The sequence below is a fragment of the Oncorhynchus clarkii genome, chromosome 28, assembly GCF_045791955.1.
Source record: "Oncorhynchus clarkii lewisi isolate Uvic-CL-2024 chromosome 28, UVic_Ocla_1.0, whole genome shotgun sequence".
Classification (NCBI taxonomy): Eukaryota; Metazoa; Chordata; class Actinopteri; order Salmoniformes; family Salmonidae; genus Oncorhynchus; species Oncorhynchus clarkii.
In genome coordinates, this window is record NC_092174.1 from 28,687,507 (window position 1) to 28,705,234 (window position 17,728).

At 41.7% G+C, this 17,728-nt stretch overlaps 1 protein-coding gene across 1 annotated transcript in view; it reads left to right on the forward strand.

Moving 5' to 3' along the window:
- The first annotated feature begins 3,201 nt into the window (after window positions 1-3,201).
- Window positions 3,202-17,728, forward strand: part of LOC139387091 (gamma-1-syntrophin-like) — a 24,408-nt gene continuing 9,881 nt past the window's right edge. The window contains exons 1-10 of the mRNA XM_071133091.1: window positions 3,202-3,244; window positions 5,288-5,422; window positions 5,680-5,736; window positions 5,960-6,017; window positions 6,111-6,154; window positions 6,371-6,412; window positions 6,730-6,832; window positions 7,164-7,246; window positions 7,617-7,747; window positions 9,521-9,650. Coding sequence (XP_070989192.1) covers window positions 3,218-3,244; window positions 5,288-5,422; window positions 5,680-5,736; window positions 5,960-6,017; window positions 6,111-6,154; window positions 6,371-6,412; window positions 6,730-6,832; window positions 7,164-7,246; window positions 7,617-7,747; window positions 9,521-9,650 — 810 coding nt within the window. The 5' untranslated portion in view covers window positions 3,202-3,217. The remainder of the gene's footprint in view (window positions 3,245-5,287; window positions 5,423-5,679; window positions 5,737-5,959; window positions 6,018-6,110; window positions 6,155-6,370; window positions 6,413-6,729; window positions 6,833-7,163; window positions 7,247-7,616; window positions 7,748-9,520; window positions 9,651-17,728) is intronic.

Here is a 17,728-nt window from a genome sequence, read left to right on the forward strand (position 1 = left end):
TCTACGATACGTATTGAATCGAGCCCTAAAGCTTAAGCCTCGAGCTACTATAGTCATCTCCCTTAGATTCAGGTCACGGTACCAAGGTAACAGGTCGAATAAATGGCTGGTCTCTTCCTCGAGGGCCGACACCTGCTGTCTTCAGGTCCTAGGCAAGGCGATGTCTCTATCAGCCAACACCTTCCAAGCAAATTAAGCAAAACTACTCCTCTCCACTCAACGCTAACTTTCTACTGCTATTGTGTCGGCGCCAGGAGTGCTATTTGAGAAACACTGTGCAGTGATTTGGGGAAAATATCTGTGCCTGTGAGTTACGCTGACTCAACTTAAATTGCACATAAGGTTCAGCTCAGTCTATCTGACTGGGATTCTGGCAGTGAAGTGAACTGCTTGCATTTGTCAGTATGTTCTCGAGGGCCCCTGCTGGAAGCAGGCCTGCATTCGTGGACAAACAGCCAGGCTGCATACAGTATATGAAACATTTCCTTTTTTAGATGCACATTTTAGGACAGATGTAGACATTCATTTTTAAAGAAGGTCTAAAAGAGCGTCGGAATGCATCACTCAATGAGTTGGCAGGCTCCAGATGGAATGAGTTGGCAGGCTCCAGATGGAATGAGTTGGCAGGCTCCAGATGGAATGAGTTGGCAGGCTCCAGATGGAATGAGTTGGCAGGCTACAGATGGAATGAGTTGGCAGGCTCCAGATGGAATGAGTTGGCAGGCTCCAGATGGAATGAGTTGGCAGGCTCCAGATGGAATGAGTTGGCAGGCTACAGATGGAATGAGTTGGCAGGCTCCAGATGGAATGAGTTGGCAGGCTCCAGATGGAATGAGTTGGCAGGCTCCAGATGGAATGAGTTGGCAGGCTCCAGATGGATTGAGTTGGCAGGCTCCAGATGGAATGAGTTGGCAGGCTCCAGATGGAATGCCACGATACTGAGAGACATTGCAAAGGCTGTGTTTAAATAAAGGTTTAAACAAAAAAAAGTATTTTAGCATACTCTTGGACGCAGAGAGAAAAGATTTCCGTAACATGATGATGTATAGTTTCAAATGTGAATGAAAAGTGAGTTGAAAAGGTGCCTTAAAACAATGATCACAGAGGCAGCTTGCCAATACAGCTTCACAGATATGTGATATCGTGTCAACAAATGTGCACTAACGAGAATAAATTCTCCTGAGGTTTCAATTGCAACACAACAAAACACCTTGGCAGAAATGTTTGCGCTTGGCATACAAACAACAAGGACACTGAAGAATACGTGTTAATTGCCGTTAGGTATCTATATTTTTGGACCCACAGGTGCCTTCAACCTGCAGCAGTTGAGACTTTTCACCGCGTTGTAACAAACTGCTCTCTGAAATTCACCCTCTGCGCTTGTCAAACAAATTGCCTCTGTGCCTTCCCATAAACTGGTTTGAAAACCATCACACCCGGAGTTATTCTGTCAAGTCATCAGTCTTTTTGCACTGGGAAATATTTCTGTGTGATGATTGGGAGCTCTGTAAATATGAAACATCATTGCATCCGGTTAAAGTGGTATGGGCTGTTACTGTTGTGCCATAATTTGTTGGCATTAGCCCTTTATAGCCTCATGGTTTAGTTCCCACTACCTCACAAACGAACTAATGTTATGTTTTGATCTCAACTCAGCTCAATCTGGATCTGAGTGGAACTGCTCCTGAGTCTACCATCGGACACCCTCCGTAACCACTGTTGGAACTGTGGCAGCACATACACCAGGTCAGCCACTGCCCAGAGCCAACACCAAGCCCACCGCAGGCCAGGCTTTGCCACCAGCTCCAGGGGAGGGCATGCGTCCCCCCACAGCCATGCCCAGGGAAGCTCCTCTGCCACGGGTAGGATCAGTGCTCACCTGCCTGCTTCATGGCTAGACCTCTACAGACGAAGAGCCGGGGGCCTTTCTACTGAGGTGAGCCTTGAATATATACTGCAACATATACCCCTCGAGCACAATGTTGTTATAGTGTAACTATTTCCTTCTCAAGGACAGCAGTTTTTTTCACCACAAAGTTGAGAGGTCAAGGGAAGCATATGTTCTATATCTATTCTCATCCCCATCCAGAGCCATGTATTTATTGCTCTGTACTACTCCTTCATCTGATACTTGTTTTCAAAAGCTTCAATGATTAGCCCTGCTGTAACTCCGTAACAGATAGTGTAACACGGTCAGTCAGGTGACGGGAGCAATAGATTCCATATTGAAACATTTATCAGGATAGATACTTAGGTTCCCACCTTCAGTTTATGAATTATTCATAGACATTTAATGGTCTCTGGTTTCCCCCCTGATTAGTTCTGCACAGGATTCTGCTTGAAAGAAGTGAAATTGCAATGAAAATCTATTACTCTGGATTGATATTGCTGGTCCCACAAGGATGACATGACAGAAAATAGGCAGACCATGCTAGTGGGTTTTGTGTTTATATTAAGTGGTGCACAATCATACTACTTGAGTAATCTGTGTTATTACTACAAGTGAGAATAACCATGTCACTGACTAACTGCTAGGTAATCTGTGTTATTACTACAAGTGAGAAGAACCATGTCACTGACTAACTGCTAGGTAATCTGTGTTATTACTACAAGTGAGAAGAACCATGTCACTGACTAACTGCTAGGTAATCTGTGTTATTACTACAAGTGAGAAGAACCATGTCACTGACTAACTGCTAGGTAATCTGTGTTATTACTACAAGTGAGAATAACCATGTCACTGACTAACTGCTAGGTAATCTGTGTTATTACTACAAGTGAGAAGAACCATGTCACTGACTAACTGCTAGGTAATCTGTGTTATTACTACAAGTGAGAAGAACCATGTCACTGACTAACTGCTAGGTAATCTGTGTTATTACTACAAGTGAGAAGAACCATGTCACAGACTAACTGCTAGGTAATCTGTGTTATTACTACAAGTGAGAAGAACCATGTCACAGACTAACTGCTAGGTAATCTGTGTTATTACTACCAGTGAGAAGAACCATGTCACAGACTAACTGCTAGGTAATCTGTGTTATTACTACAAGTGAGAAGAACCATGTCACAGACTAACTGCTAGGTAATCTGTGTTATTACTACCAGTGAGAAGAACCATGTCACTGACTAACTGCTAGGTATTTTGTTCAAGAAGCTAATGCAATTCCCTCTTCTGTCTTTTTCCAGGGCAGATTCCCTCACTGTACCATAGCACATGGATTTCAGGACTTCAAATGAAGAGGTAGGTAGAATTTCAGTTGAATAGATTTCAATCCCTCAGCATTTTGCAAAGATAATTGGAGCAAATTGGTCTGCCACGGCAAATAGCATTTTGTCTTTTTACTTGACAGCGTACTCAATTGCTGACACATGTTAACCTTTGCACCACCACAAGTGTCATTGAATGATCATATCTCTACAATGCATGATTGGCTTAGGTAGATGAAAATGTGACTGTCCTTGTTGCATACCTGGTGCCAACCGCCTGTGGTGTAAATTGTGAATGTACACAGACGACAGTGTCTGACTGGAGTTGATGATGTAGCTAGATAAAGATGGAGAGGATTAGGATGAGAAGGTAATGATGAAACACAAGATGGGATCAGAGATAAGGGTAATTACATACATGCTCTACAGCAGGTCAAACAATGCTCAGCCGAGTAGAGAGAGACAGAGAGAGTAGAGGCTGCTTCTGATCTACCCAGTGATAGATATATCAGCACCGTAGCACTGATTCAGCTCGGCTAACGAGAATGACTGCCTTCAACATCTCTCTCTCTCTCTCTCTCTCTCTCTCTCTCTCTCTCTCTCTCTCTCTCTCTCTCTCAACACACGCACACACAAACTCACACGTGTGAGTCATACACACACCGTGGATATAGTGTGCAAGGCAACTCACTGTAAAAACACTTTCACATTGAGATGCTGCTGTTGATATTAATACACACCCAGGCTGATTTTGTTATGGTTTCTTTACACAGTTCTAGATACTGTACAAGTAAATGTAATTCTTTGAGTTGCCATACCTACCATGTCACCTTATTTTTTAAACTGGTATCCTTTAGTGACACTACTGCGTTTGTCATCAAGGATGCATAGTGACATTGGTGTGCTTGGCTTTACATGAATAATTAAAATAAAAACAATGAACCTTTTAACTAGGCAACTAGGCAAGTCAGTTAAGAACAAATTCTTATTTACAATGATGGCCTACACTGGCCAATCCCGGATGACGCTGGGCCAATTGTGCACCGCCCTATGGGACTCCCAATCACGGGCGGTTGTGATACAGCTTGGAATCAAACCAGGGTGTCTGTAGTGACGCCTCAAACACTGAGATGCAGTGCCTTAGACCGCTGCGCCACTCGGGAGCACCTAAATCATGTAATCATGTCAGGTGAAGGTGGTTTTATTATTTAGACTTAACCGTAGTTTCAAGGACAGGACATGCATTCCAATTAGTTGGTGGGGAATTGGCTATACAGAATGCAAATGTATGCAGATCAGCTTGTTTTAAATGGATCACGGGATATGATGATGATTTCTCTCATTCCTTTCAGACAAATGCATATCTGGTGACTGAGCATCATTTATTCAAACTTTTTAATTCCACAAGACCTTAGATGGATAGACAAAATTAAGATTGATTATTTAATTGGAGATTTATTAAATTAGATGATTGTAAATCATTTTTTTCTGCTGCCTGTGATTAAGAGGCGTATCGTTGCAGTTATCTGGTTTTGGAAAATTATCAAATAAGGATTTTTATTTTCAGGGCCAAGACAACAATATATTTTAGTCTGATTAATGTTATAGCACAGTGCATAGAAAATACATGTAATTCAAACCAATTAGTGAAAATTATTTACTGAGAACTAACCTAATTAGCTTAACTATATTTCTACTGTCTCCTATTATCAAACATAATTGCAACATAATATTGAAGATGTATGCAATATAAACACTAGTGGAATTGTTTTCCCCCTGATGTGATCACGAATAATAACTATTTCCGAAACCTATTAGATACAATGTAATTGAAATGGTTTCTTGGTTACTCGCTTTCTGAAAGTAGAATTCACATAATGTATGGGGCATTGTTTTACATGTCACCATTTTGAAATTAACAGGCTAAGAAGAATTATCATTATCATACATGTCACTCTGTCAAGTCTCTTCAATGTCTTTACAATTTGATGACATTTCATTTGATTTAATTTCATGGCCAGTTAATTTGGACAAAGAAGAACGATACATGATTTTCCCACTTTGATTTACTTTGCAGACAAAGACTGGGGTTTATCTGCTGCAAGATGGTAACGAGGAGCCTTTCAATATTCGACTGCACTTGGCTAAAGACATTCTGACCATTCAAGAGCAAGATGTCATCTGCGTGTCAGGAGAACCATTTTATTCCAGTGTAAGTAACCTGCCCTGCATGTCAAATTAAATACCTTGGGAAAGGATGTTTCAATTACCAGAAAAAGATATCATGTCGGGCAGACGATACATTTGAAACCATGAGAGTGAAGTGTGAACATGACTGGAGAGAAAATACCTTTTAAAATGGGCCTTTCCTTTGTCAGCTTTGTTATACTTGTATTATCTACGGTAAACTTTTATACTCGTAAGTATGTCCACAATAAACACCTCTTTATTCCATCTGATTCCTTGTAGGAGAGAACTGTAACGATCAGAAGACAGACGATTGGAGGTTTTGGCTTGAGCATTAAGGTCATTTAGATCTCCATTGATTAGACTCTTTCTGCCTATTTTATCATTGAATTTACTGTTACCTAATGCCATTGATCTTTTGAAGCCACAATTGATATATCAACAGTAGACTAATGGAGTATCGTATTGGGGAAGACACAACAGTTTTTCTATTTTTTCCCCCTGTTTCTTTCCTTCAAATGTTTGTGCAACAAACTACATAACTATATAATTCACCCCCTAGGGAGGCGCAGAACACAAAATCCCCGTTGTAATATCAAAAATATCAAAAGAGCAAAAAGGTAAGCTTTCCTTTTTTTGTTTCCATTTCACTATGAGTTATGAATCGCGGTTTATTTACCCAAACGTAATAATATCTAATACATTGTCTGCAGCTGAACTGTCTGGGCTGCTGTTTATTGGAGACGGGATCCTCCAGGTAAGGGATAATGATGAGTATTTTGACAGTTTCTTCTGTCTTGGGTTATTCAGTATTTGTACTACAGGTATGTCTGATCAAATTCCAACTCCTTCACACTTTGCAGATGGATCACAATACGATATATTAGTTCACTGAGCCACCTCATATCATGCATATCATCAATTTAATGGATTGGATATTATTGTCACTAACAATAAGACTGTTTGTTTTTAGATAAATGGAATAAATGTTCGAAGCTATCGCCACGAGGAAGCGGTAAGCAGCTGCCAACTTAATATTTTATATTTCCCTGAAGCTGCAAACACTTGTAACACCACTTTATCTTGTTTAACGTTTTGGACCTTATCTTTGGGGCATGTAAGATGAGTTTTACACCTTTTCCGATTTGTGTGTATCAACCTCCTAAATGTGTGAGGCTGCATAAATCTCCCAGGTTTTTAGCCGATATCTAATCTACTTGTTCTAAGAAGGGAATTTGTACTACATCCATCATCCAAGTACGTGGTTGAGATGAGTAACAGACTTAGAAGTCCTATGGCAGTATTGTAAATTCACCAAATATTTCTTTACAGGTGCAGGTTTTGCGAAATGCCGGAGAGGAAGTCACTCTGACTGTGTCTTTCTTGAAGAAGACACCTGCTTTTCTGAAACTGCCCCTCTGTGAAGACTGCACATGTACGCGCATCTTAGAAACCTCCAAAGAAATATAAGAGCTGAAATTGTATGTTATTTTCAGTAAGGATATGATGAGAGAAAATAAAACAAGATTGGAGAAAAAAACTCCATCTGCACATGGATTACATGATGATTCGTGCATTGACTATTATTTGTCTCTGGTATAATTATCTCTGAAAAAGAGCTGGAAAGAAAAGTTTATTTAAATATAGTTTTTACCTGAAATAGAGCTAGACATAAAAGTTCTGGATATTGTACCAAGGCTAAAGAAGATATGATATGACTTCCAAATGACTGAATAAATAACTTCTGAATGTCATTCTCCTCCCAGGTGTTCCAAGTGACCAGAGCAGTGGAACGTCCTCCCCTCTGTGCGACAGTGGCTTACACCTGAACTACCATCCTAACAATACGGTACAGTTTAGCATTCTTAACCCACCCCATTTTGAGACTGATCTCCTTTCTGTACAAGTCTCAGCCATATATGTCTCTCTGCAACTCTTGTAACAATGCCAGTAGGCTGTTGTTATTCCGCAGTGGCATTCACAGGCAGACGGTGACAGTCCAGGTGCTCTAACTCTTTCTCTGGGCCAGAGGAAAAAACAACGTATTCAGTAGTTGAACTATGGCTTGCACATATACAGCTTCTGCTGCATCTACATCTACCTGTATGAATCATGAACAAGCCTGGGCTATTGACGTATTAGAAAAATGATGGGAGATACTATATGAAGAACTAAACTAAGAGGTGTTCTCTTCTTTCTGTGTGTATAAACCCCTCTAGGACTCACTGTCCTGCTCATCTTGGCCCACGTCCCCTGGGCTCCGCTGGGAGAAGAGATGGGTGGACCTGCGCCTTATTCCTCTCCTCCACTCCCGTCTGTCACAGCACATCCCGGGCTCTGACGTCTGCAGGTAAGCTCAGCGCTGGGCTGCAGCCGGGGGACCGGGGAATGTTTGTTGTCAAAACACAGCCAGGGGCCATTCTCTGTCACTACTGCTGAAGGTTCAGTGGCCCCTGTGCCTCGTCTATTTGAGAGGGGTCTGCTGGCGAGGGACTTTGGGGGCTAGGTGCTAGGATGACTTGTCTCCTGTAAAGAGACTATTCAAATGGAGAGGTCAGCCACTGGCAGTTACAGTGCCTTCGGAAAGTATTCAGACCCCTTGCCTTTTTCACATTTTCTTCTAAAATTGATTCAATAGTTTTTTCCCCACTCAAATCTACACACAATACCACATAATAACAAAGCAAAACTTGGTTTGCTGCACAGCTATTTTCAGGTCTCTCCAGAGATGTTCGATCTGGTTCAAGTCCGGGCTCTGGCTGGGCCACTCAAGGACATTCAGAGACTAGTCCCGAAGCCACTCCTGTGTTGTCATGGCTGTGTGCTTACGGTCGTTTTCCTGTTGGAAGGTGAACCTTCGCCCCAACCTGAGGTCCTGAGCGCTCTGGAGCAGGTTTTCATCAAGAATCTCTTTGTACTTTGCTCCGTTAATCTTTGCCTCAATCCTGACTAGTCTCCCAGTCCCTGCCACTGAAAAACATCCCCACAGCGTGATACTGCCACCACCATGCTTCACCGTAGGGATGGTGCCAGGTTTCCTCCATACTTGACGCTTGGCATTCAGGCCAAATAGTTCAATATTGGTTTCATCAGACCAGAGAATCTTGTTTCTCATGGTTTGAGAGTCCTTTGGGTGCCTTTTGGCAAACTCCAAGCGAGCTATCACGTGCCTTTTACTGAGGAGTGGCTTCCGTCTGGCCACTCTACCATAAAGGCCTGATTGACGGAGTGCTGCAGAGATGTTTGTCCCTCTGGAAGGTTCTCCCATCTCCCCAGAGGAACTCACAAGGCGGTTCTCCCCTGATTGCTCAGTTTGGCCGGGCAGCCAGCTATAGGAACAGTCTTGGGGGATCCAAACCTTTTCCATTTAAGAATGATGGAATGATGGAGTACCTTCAATGCTGCAGAAGTGTTTTGGTACCCTTCCCCAGATGTGTGCCTCGACACAATCCAGTCTCGGAGCTCTACGGACAATTCCTTTGACCTCATGGCTTGGTTTCTGCTCTGACATGTACTGTCAAACTGTGAGACCTTATATAGACAGGCGTGTGCCTTTCCAAATCATGTACAATTAATTTAATTTACTACAGGTGGACTCAAATCAAGTTGTAGAAACATCTCAAGGGTGATCAATGGAAACAGGATGCACCTGAGCTCAATTTTGAGACTCATAGCAAAGGGTCTGAATACTTTTGTAAATAAGGTATTTCTGTTTTTTGTTTTTAATAAATGTGCACAAATGTCTAAAAACCTGTTTTCGCTTTGTCATAATGGGGTATAGTGTGTAGGTTGCTGATTAAATTGTTTAATCCATTTTAGAATAAGGCTGTCGCGTAACAAAATGTGGAAAAAGTCAAGGGGTCTGAATAATTTCCAAAGGCACTATAAGACAGTGATTCCTCCATTTGCTGCAAAGCTTGCTTGGCTGTTACTTATTTCTCTTGAATAGAAATTGAGACGGCATGGGTTATGATTAATATATGGACAGACAAGCTGTTTGCCTGACTAAGGATAAAACATTTTTGAGATATGCCTTGTTCATATTGATATCGATGTTAATATCATACTGAATTGGCGCCAACCACTACTAAAAAGTATATTTGTCTGATTCTGATTTCTAAAGGAAACATGCATTTCAAGTCATAGCTGTGGATGGGGTTTGCAGTGGGGTTATCACGTGCCCCACTGCTGAAGATTGCCTAGATTGGCTCCAAGCAATAGCAGCCAATATATCAGCTCTCACCAAGCACAATGTGAGTACAATCAAACTAAATTGATGTGCTTCTTAGGCAAAAACATGAGTAAGATAGATTCGATTTTAGGTTGATTTTCCATAGTCTTAAACAGCCACGGGTTCGGTTTTGATGAAAAATGTAATAGAACACTGTATTACTACACTCATATGGATTGAGGATGGCTGTTAAGGTGATTGAGTATCTACACACAGTAGTTAACCAGAACAGTTTATGATCTTGTCAATGTTCATTAAGGTTTCACACAGCTAACTATCATTAAATGTGTCAGATGTATCATATAAGTCATATACTTATGAATGTCTTTTCATGCTATGGGACATGAAACATCCACATTCTTGGAGGCGTAAGTCACAAAATCAGTGTTGGTGTTTGGAGGCAGTCACTACATACACTTACATCCCCCATGCTAACCAATACACTTGTATTAGCTATAATTCATAATAATGCATTATGTAATAATAATCATCCCGAGAGGTGGTAAGCAAATTAAAAGTAACTCAGGAGATAGCGACTGTGTACTATGCTCCATTTCTCTGTTTGAATGTCTTTGAAAAAGCTTTCTCTGGCTGGATGTGTTAAACAGGTTAGTGCTTTGTGTTACTTCCAGATGGATAGTGCTCAACAAACAGGGGAAGGCAGTTCTGTATCTTACTGCATGGACCATCCTCAATTTGTATCCTCCAGACAGAAAGCAAATATACGTTTTGTTTTTTAGTGTTGCTATCTCTTAGCAGCACAGTTGATTTTTTCCAAATACATAACAGGTTGGCCATTAGTGTTTAATGATTAAGTGGACCTGGCAAAGACCAGGTCAGGAAGTAGAGCTAAAAGCTAGCCTGGCTGTCGCTCGCTAACTCTAAGTCCCACTCAGATAAATCTTCATTCTGGACTCGGTGGGTGGTTGGAGCACTGCTGAGAGAGGGGTTAGGAATGTAGCTAGTAAAGAGCATCTCAACACCTAGCATAGTATTAGCAACCTCTGAGAAATGTAATTATAATGCAGCCTGAGGGCAGTGTGAGGGAGACCAGCGTCTCTTGGGGGCGAATGTGGAGTGGAATAAGTGAGGGGTCACATTGAGCATAATAATGATGAGTCACTGTCAATACTGTACTGTGTGGATGAGAGGGTTTTCTGGCTGTCGCCACCTCGCTCATCTCTTACTGTACCAAAGTGCATGAAAGAGGTTGTAACCCAGATATGATTACGGTGCATTCGAAAAGTATTCAGTCCCCTTGACTTTTTCCACATTTTGTTACTGTTACAGCCTTATTCTAAAAATGATTCATTTTATTTAAAAAATGTTCATCAATCTACACACAGTACCCCATAATGCCAAAGCCAAAACAGATTTTAAGAAATTTTAGCAACAATAAAAAACAACAACAACTGAAATTTAAATATCACATTTACATAAGTATTCAGACCCTTTACTCAGTACTTTGTTGATGCACCTTTGGCAGCCATTACAGCCTTGAGTCTTCTTGGGTAGGACGCTATAAGCTGGGCACACCTGTATTTGGGGAGTTTCTCCCAATCTTAGGTGCATATCCGCTCATATCTGCCCATCCATCAGGTTGGATGGGCAGCGTCGCTGCACAGCTATTTTCAGGTCTCACCAGAAATGTTCGATCGTGTTCAAGTCCGGGCTCTGACTTGGCCGCTCAATGCTATTTAGAGACTTGTCCCGAAGCCACTCCTGCATTTTCTTGGCTCTGCATTTTCTTGGCAGTGTGCTTAGGGTCGTTGTCCTGTTTGAAGGTGAACCTTCGGCCAGGTCTGAGGTCCTGGGTGCTCTAGAGCAGGTTTTCATCAAGGATCTCTCTATACTTTGATCTGTTCATCTTTCCATCGATCCTGACTAATCTCCCGGTCCCTGCAGATGAAAAGCATCCCCACACCATGCTTCACCGTAGGGATGGTGCCATGTTTCCTCCAGATGTGACGCTTGGCATTCAGGCCAAAAAGTTAAATCTTGGTTTTATCAGACCAGATAATATTTTTTCTAATGTTCTGAGACTTTTTTAGGTGCCTTTTGGAAAACACCAAGCAGGCTGTAATGTGCCTTTTACTGAAGAGTGGTTTCCGTCTGACCACTCTACCATAAAGGCCTGATTGGTGGGGTGCTGCAGAGATGGTTGTCCTTCTGGAAGGTTCGCCCATCTCCACAGAGGAACTCTGGTGCTCTGTCAGAGTGACCATCAGGTTCTTGGTCACTTCCCTGACCAAGACCCTTCTCCCCCGATTGCTCAGTTTGGCCGGGCGGCCAGCTCTAGGAAGAGTGTTAGTGGTTCCAAAATTCTTCCATTTAAGAATGATGGAGGCCACTGTGTTCTTGGGGACCTTCAATGTTGCAGAAATGTTTTCGTTCCCTTCCCCAGATCTGTGCCTCAACATAATCCTGTCTTGGAGCTCTAAGGACAATTCCTTCCACCTCATGGCTTGGTTTCTGCTCTGACATGCACTGTCAACTCTGGGACCTTATGTAGACAGGTGTGTGCCTTTCCAAATCATGTCTAATCAATTGAATTTACCACAGGTGGACTCTCATCAAGTTGTAGAAACATCTCAATGATGATCAATGGAAACAGGATGCACCTGAGCTCAATTTTGAGGCTCATAACAAAGGGTCTGAATGATTATGTAAATAAGGTATTTGAGTGTGTTTTTTTTAACAAATTTGCCACATTTCAAAAAAAACCTCAGACTGGGGGGAAGGTTCACCTTCCAACAGGACAACGACCCCAAGCACACAGCCAAGACAATGCAAGAGTGGCTTCGGGATAAGTCTCTGAATCCCCTTGAATGGCCCAGCCAGAGCCCGGACTTGAACCCGATCGAAAATCTCTGGAGAGACCTGAAAATAGCTGTGCAACAACGCTCCCCATCCAACCTGACAGAGCTTGAGAGGATCTGCAGAGAAGAATGAGGGAAACTTCCCAAATACAGGTGTGCCAAGCTTGTAGCGTCATACCCAAGAAGACTCAAGGGTATAATTGCTGGCAAAGGTGCATCAACAAGGTACTGAGTGAAGGGTCTGAATACTTGTAATGTAAATGTGATATTTCATTTTTTTTTTAAATTATATATATATATATATATATATATATATATATATATATATATATATATATATATACATTAGCTTCAATTTCTAATAACCAGTTTTTGCGGCGTTTTAATTATGTGGTATTGTGTGTAGACAATGTGTGATGACAATTTTAGAATAAGGCTGTAAGGTAACAAAATGTGTAAAAGGGGAAGGGGTTTGAATACTTTCCGAATGAACTGTATGTGGTATTCTGACCCAGAACCCAGCTCATGTATAGTCCGGTAATAAAAGGCTTCTTTCCATAACATTGAAAAAATAAACATTGGGCCCTCTACTGGATCACTGTTAAATTGTACACTTTTGAAAATGGGACGCTGTGAAAATGTAAATGTAATAGCTACAATTTGGTATAATTTGGTTCTCTCTCTATTCCTGTGAGAGGGTTCTACTTATAGCGCGGTGTGAATTTGGCGGTGCTGATACCTGGGTTCAAATACTATTCCAAACCATTGCAAATGCGTTATCTGTGCTTGATTGAGCTTGCCTGGCTTCATGGGCCAATAGACTAGTCCCAAAACTTGAAATCCCACCTATCTGGCGCTCTAGGCAGGCTAGAGCAAACACTCAAAGTATTGGAAAGATTTTAAATACTATTTGAAACCCGTTCCGAGCTGCTGATACCTGTAATCTTGCAGAATGTTTCATTTGAAGCCTCAATGCTGTCTCTGTCTCTCAATTCAATTCCATTTCAATTTAAGGGTCTTTACATATGTTTACAGTGCAAGGCAAGTGAAATTGATAATAAACAAAAGTGAAATAAACAATAAAAAATTAACACTAAGCATTACACTCACAAAAGTTCAAAAATAATAAAGACATTTCAAATGTCATATTATGTATATACAGTGTTGTAATGATGTGCAAATAGTTAAAGTACAAAAGGAAAATAAATAAACATGTGTTTGTTCTTCACTGGCTGCCCTTTTCTTGTGGCAACAGGTCACAAATCTTGCTGCTGTGATGGCACACTGTGGTATTTCACCCAATAGATATGGGAGTTTATCAAACATGGATTTGTTTTCAAAGTCTTTGTGGGTCTGTGTAATCTGAGGGAAATATGTGTCTCTAATAGGGTCATACATTTGGCAGGAGGTTAGGAAGTGCAGCTCAGTTTCCACCTCATTTTGTGGGCAGTGTGCACATAACCCCTCTTCTCTTGAGAGCCAGGTCTGCCTTCGGGGGCCTTTCTCAATAGCAAGGCTATGCTCACAGAGTCTGTACATAGGATTTCCTTAAGTTTGGGTCAGTCACAGTGGTCAGGTATTCTGCCACTGTGTATGTACTCTCTGTTTAGGGCCAAATAGCATTTTAGTTTGCTCTGTTATTTTGTAAATTCTTTCCAATGTACCGGGGACATTTATTTTTCAGCAAACATTAGCTATGTCGTCTTCAGTCGCATCGCCTCCCCATTCAGTTAAAGTAAACTCACCCCATTCCGTACAAATGTGCGCAACCGCAACATTCAAACGAGGCTACAAAGAAAACTAATGGGACTGTAGCGACTGTGTTGACTTCAAAATCGGGGGTGTGAACTAGGTTTCTATTCAAGCGTTGATCGACATGGTAATGGCTCTATAGTATTGGAGAAAAGTTGAAAAAAACTGACCCTCCGTTACATCGTGGCGTGTCATGTCGTAACGTACAGCACGCATAAAGCAACTATTTCTGTCTTATAATCTCTCTCCACCAGGTGTAGCACTTCTCTCATCCTTTAGAAACAAGAAATGGACAGTGACGAGGGTAAGGGGGGATACCTAGTCATTTTTTTCATCATCATTGCATGCGATCATCATTCTCAAAGCCGCTGTTTACTTCTAAGATCACTTTAGCACCGCCCTAAAAACCCGAATCAAATTGGACACAAACCTTCAAATAGGTATGTAATGACACATTATATAAACTCTTTATAGTGTTTTATTTACACTTTAGAGGAGATAAGGTGATACGTTGAACAGATCGAGTGAAAAAAAGCAATTTTCCCACACGACATCTCTCCTTCTCACTATCACGCATTAGTTTCACTTCACCACCTGCCATTTTTAAAAAGACCTGACGGGGCTCATTGCCTGCTTGAATTATGCAGAAACGGGCAGCGTTTAGGTCATGCCATTTATTTTGTTGGAAAGGGAAGAAATTGTGCTTTACAATGGTATTGACATTACAGTTGATCTGGAAGTATTACGTTTTTGGGGCGCTAAAATAAGGGCAATTGTACGGACCAAAGCGATGGTCGGTCGGTAACCCCTACACCATAACCCTCTACATTTTAAATGGAGGTGCAAGCAGAGGGCTTCAACGTTGGCCTATGACTCTTTTCCATTCGGAAACTCCCGGTTGTTGCATCGAAAGTGCCCTTCATTGCGAAGTCTACCTCCACAAAGTGCTGTCTGCAGATCCTGCTAGCTCGAGCTGGCACGTCCTTCATCTTTAGGACATGGAGCCACTTCTTCAAAAGTTGTGGGTCCTCGGGCAGGCGATTGGTAGCTTACAGAGGGATTTTTTTGAGCCAATTCCTACAGCCTGCCGCTATATAGTTCATATTTGAATTACTAATTGTTGTTGCCATCTTCGTTGTCCGCACCTAACATCACTCTCTTCGATTCACTCTCCGCTTGAAAACTCAATACCACAGACAATTTGATGATTCCTGCCAGTGACACATGGAAATTTAAAATGGCACTGACCATAGCTCAAATATATTTTGTTGACGATCAAAATACTAAAAATAGAGATGTCAGTTAAATGCACATGTTTAGTATTAGTGGATTGACTACATCTAGTAGCTTCGATTTAGTTCCTGAAGTGTTTCCATTCACCTTTAATGATAATGCAGAGAATTTTCCCAAGGTTGCTGTTGACGCATATTCCCCGGTAGTTATTGGGGTCGAATTGTCTCCCCTTTTGTGGATTGGGGTGATCAGTCCTTGGTTCCAAATATTGGGGAAGATGCCAGAGCTGAGGATGATGTTAAAAAGTTTAAGTATAGCCAATTGGAATTTGTGGTCTGTATGTGTAGGATACCATCAACCCCACTAGGCCTTTTTGGGTTGGAGGGTTTGTATTTTGTCCTGTAGTTCATTCAATGTAATTGGAGAATCCAGTGGGTCTGGTAGTCTTTAATAGTTTTTTTTAAAGATTTGTATTTGATCATGTACAGTTGAAGTCAGAAGTTTACATACACTTAGGTTTTAAAATATATATATATTTCACCTTTATTTAACCAGGTAGGCTAGTTGAGAACAAGTTCTCATATGCAACTGCGACCTGGCCAAGATAAAGCAAAGCAGTTCGACACATACAACAACACAAAGTTACACATGGAATAAATAAACATACAATCAATAATACAGTAGAAAAATCTATATACAGCATGTGCAAATGATGTAGGATAAGAGAGGTAAGGCAATAAATAGGCCATGGTGGCGATGTAATTACAATATAGCAATTAAACACTGGAATGGTAGAATGTGCAGAAGATGAATGTGCAAGTAGAGGTACTGGGGTGCAAAGGAGCAAGATAAATAAATAAATACAGTATGGGGATGGGGTAGATTGGATGGGCTATTTACAGATTTTTTTCAGTTCGTTCCAGTCATTGGCAACAGAGAACTGGAAGGAGATGCGGCCAAAGGAAGATTTGGCTTTGGGGGTGACCAGTGAGATATACCTGCTGGAGCACGTGCTACGGGTGGGTGCTGCTATGGTGACCAGTGAGCTGAGATAAGGCGGGGCTTTACCTAGCAGAGACTTGTAGATGACCTGGAGCCAGTGGGTTGGCGACGAGTATGAAGCGAGGGCCAGCCAACGAGAGCGTACAGGTCGCAATCGTGGATAGTATATGGAGCTTTGGTGACGAACGGATGGCACTGTGATAGATTTTATCCAATTTGTTGAGTAGAGTGTTGGAGGGTATTTTGGAAATGATATCGCCGAAGTTGAGGATCGGTAGGATGGTCAGTTTTACCAGGGTATGTTTGGCAGCATGAGTGAAGGATGCTTTTTTGCGAAATAGGAAGCTGATTCTAGATTTAATTTAGGATTGGAGATGTTTAATGTGAGTCTGGAAGGAGAGTATACAGTCTAGCCAGACACCTAGGTATTTGTAGTTGTCCACATATTCTAAGTCAGAACCGTCCAGAGTAGTGATGCTGGACGGACGGACAGGTGTGGGCAGAGATCGGTTGAAGAGCATGCATTTAGTTTTACTTGCATTTAAGAGCAGTTGGAGGCCACAGAAGGAGAGTTGTATGGCATTGAAGCTCGTCTGGAGGTTAGTTAACACAGTGTCCAAAGAAGGGCCAGAAGTATACAGAATGGTGTCGTCTGCATAGAGGTCGATCAAAGAATCACCAGCAGCAAGAGCGACATCATTGATGTATACAGAGAAGAGAGTCGGCCAGAGAATTGAACCCTGTGGCACCCCCATAGAGACAACCAGAGGTCTGGACAACAGGCCCTCCGATTTGACACACTGAACTCTATCAGAGAAGTAGTTGGTGAACCAGGTTGGAGTCATTAAAACTAGTTTTTCAACCACTCCACAAGTTTATTGTGAACAAACTATAGTTTTGGCAAGTCGGTTAGGACATCTACTTTGTGCGTGACGCAAGGAACTTTTCCAGCAATTGTTTACAGACAGATTATTTCACTGATAATTCACTGTATCACAATTCCAGTGGGTCAGAAGTTTACATAAACAAAGTTAACTGTGCCTTTAAACAGCTTGGAAAATTCCAGAAAATTATGTCATGGCTTTAGAAGCTTCCGATAGGCTAATTGACATGATTTGAGTCAAATCGAGGTGTACCTGTGGATGTATCTCAAGGCCTACCTTCAAACTCAGTGCCTCTGTGCTTGACATCATGGGAAAATCAAAATAAATCAGCCAAGATGTCAGAAAATAAATTGTAGACCTCCACAAGTCTGGTTCATCCCTGGGAGCAATTTCCAAATGCCTGAAGGTAC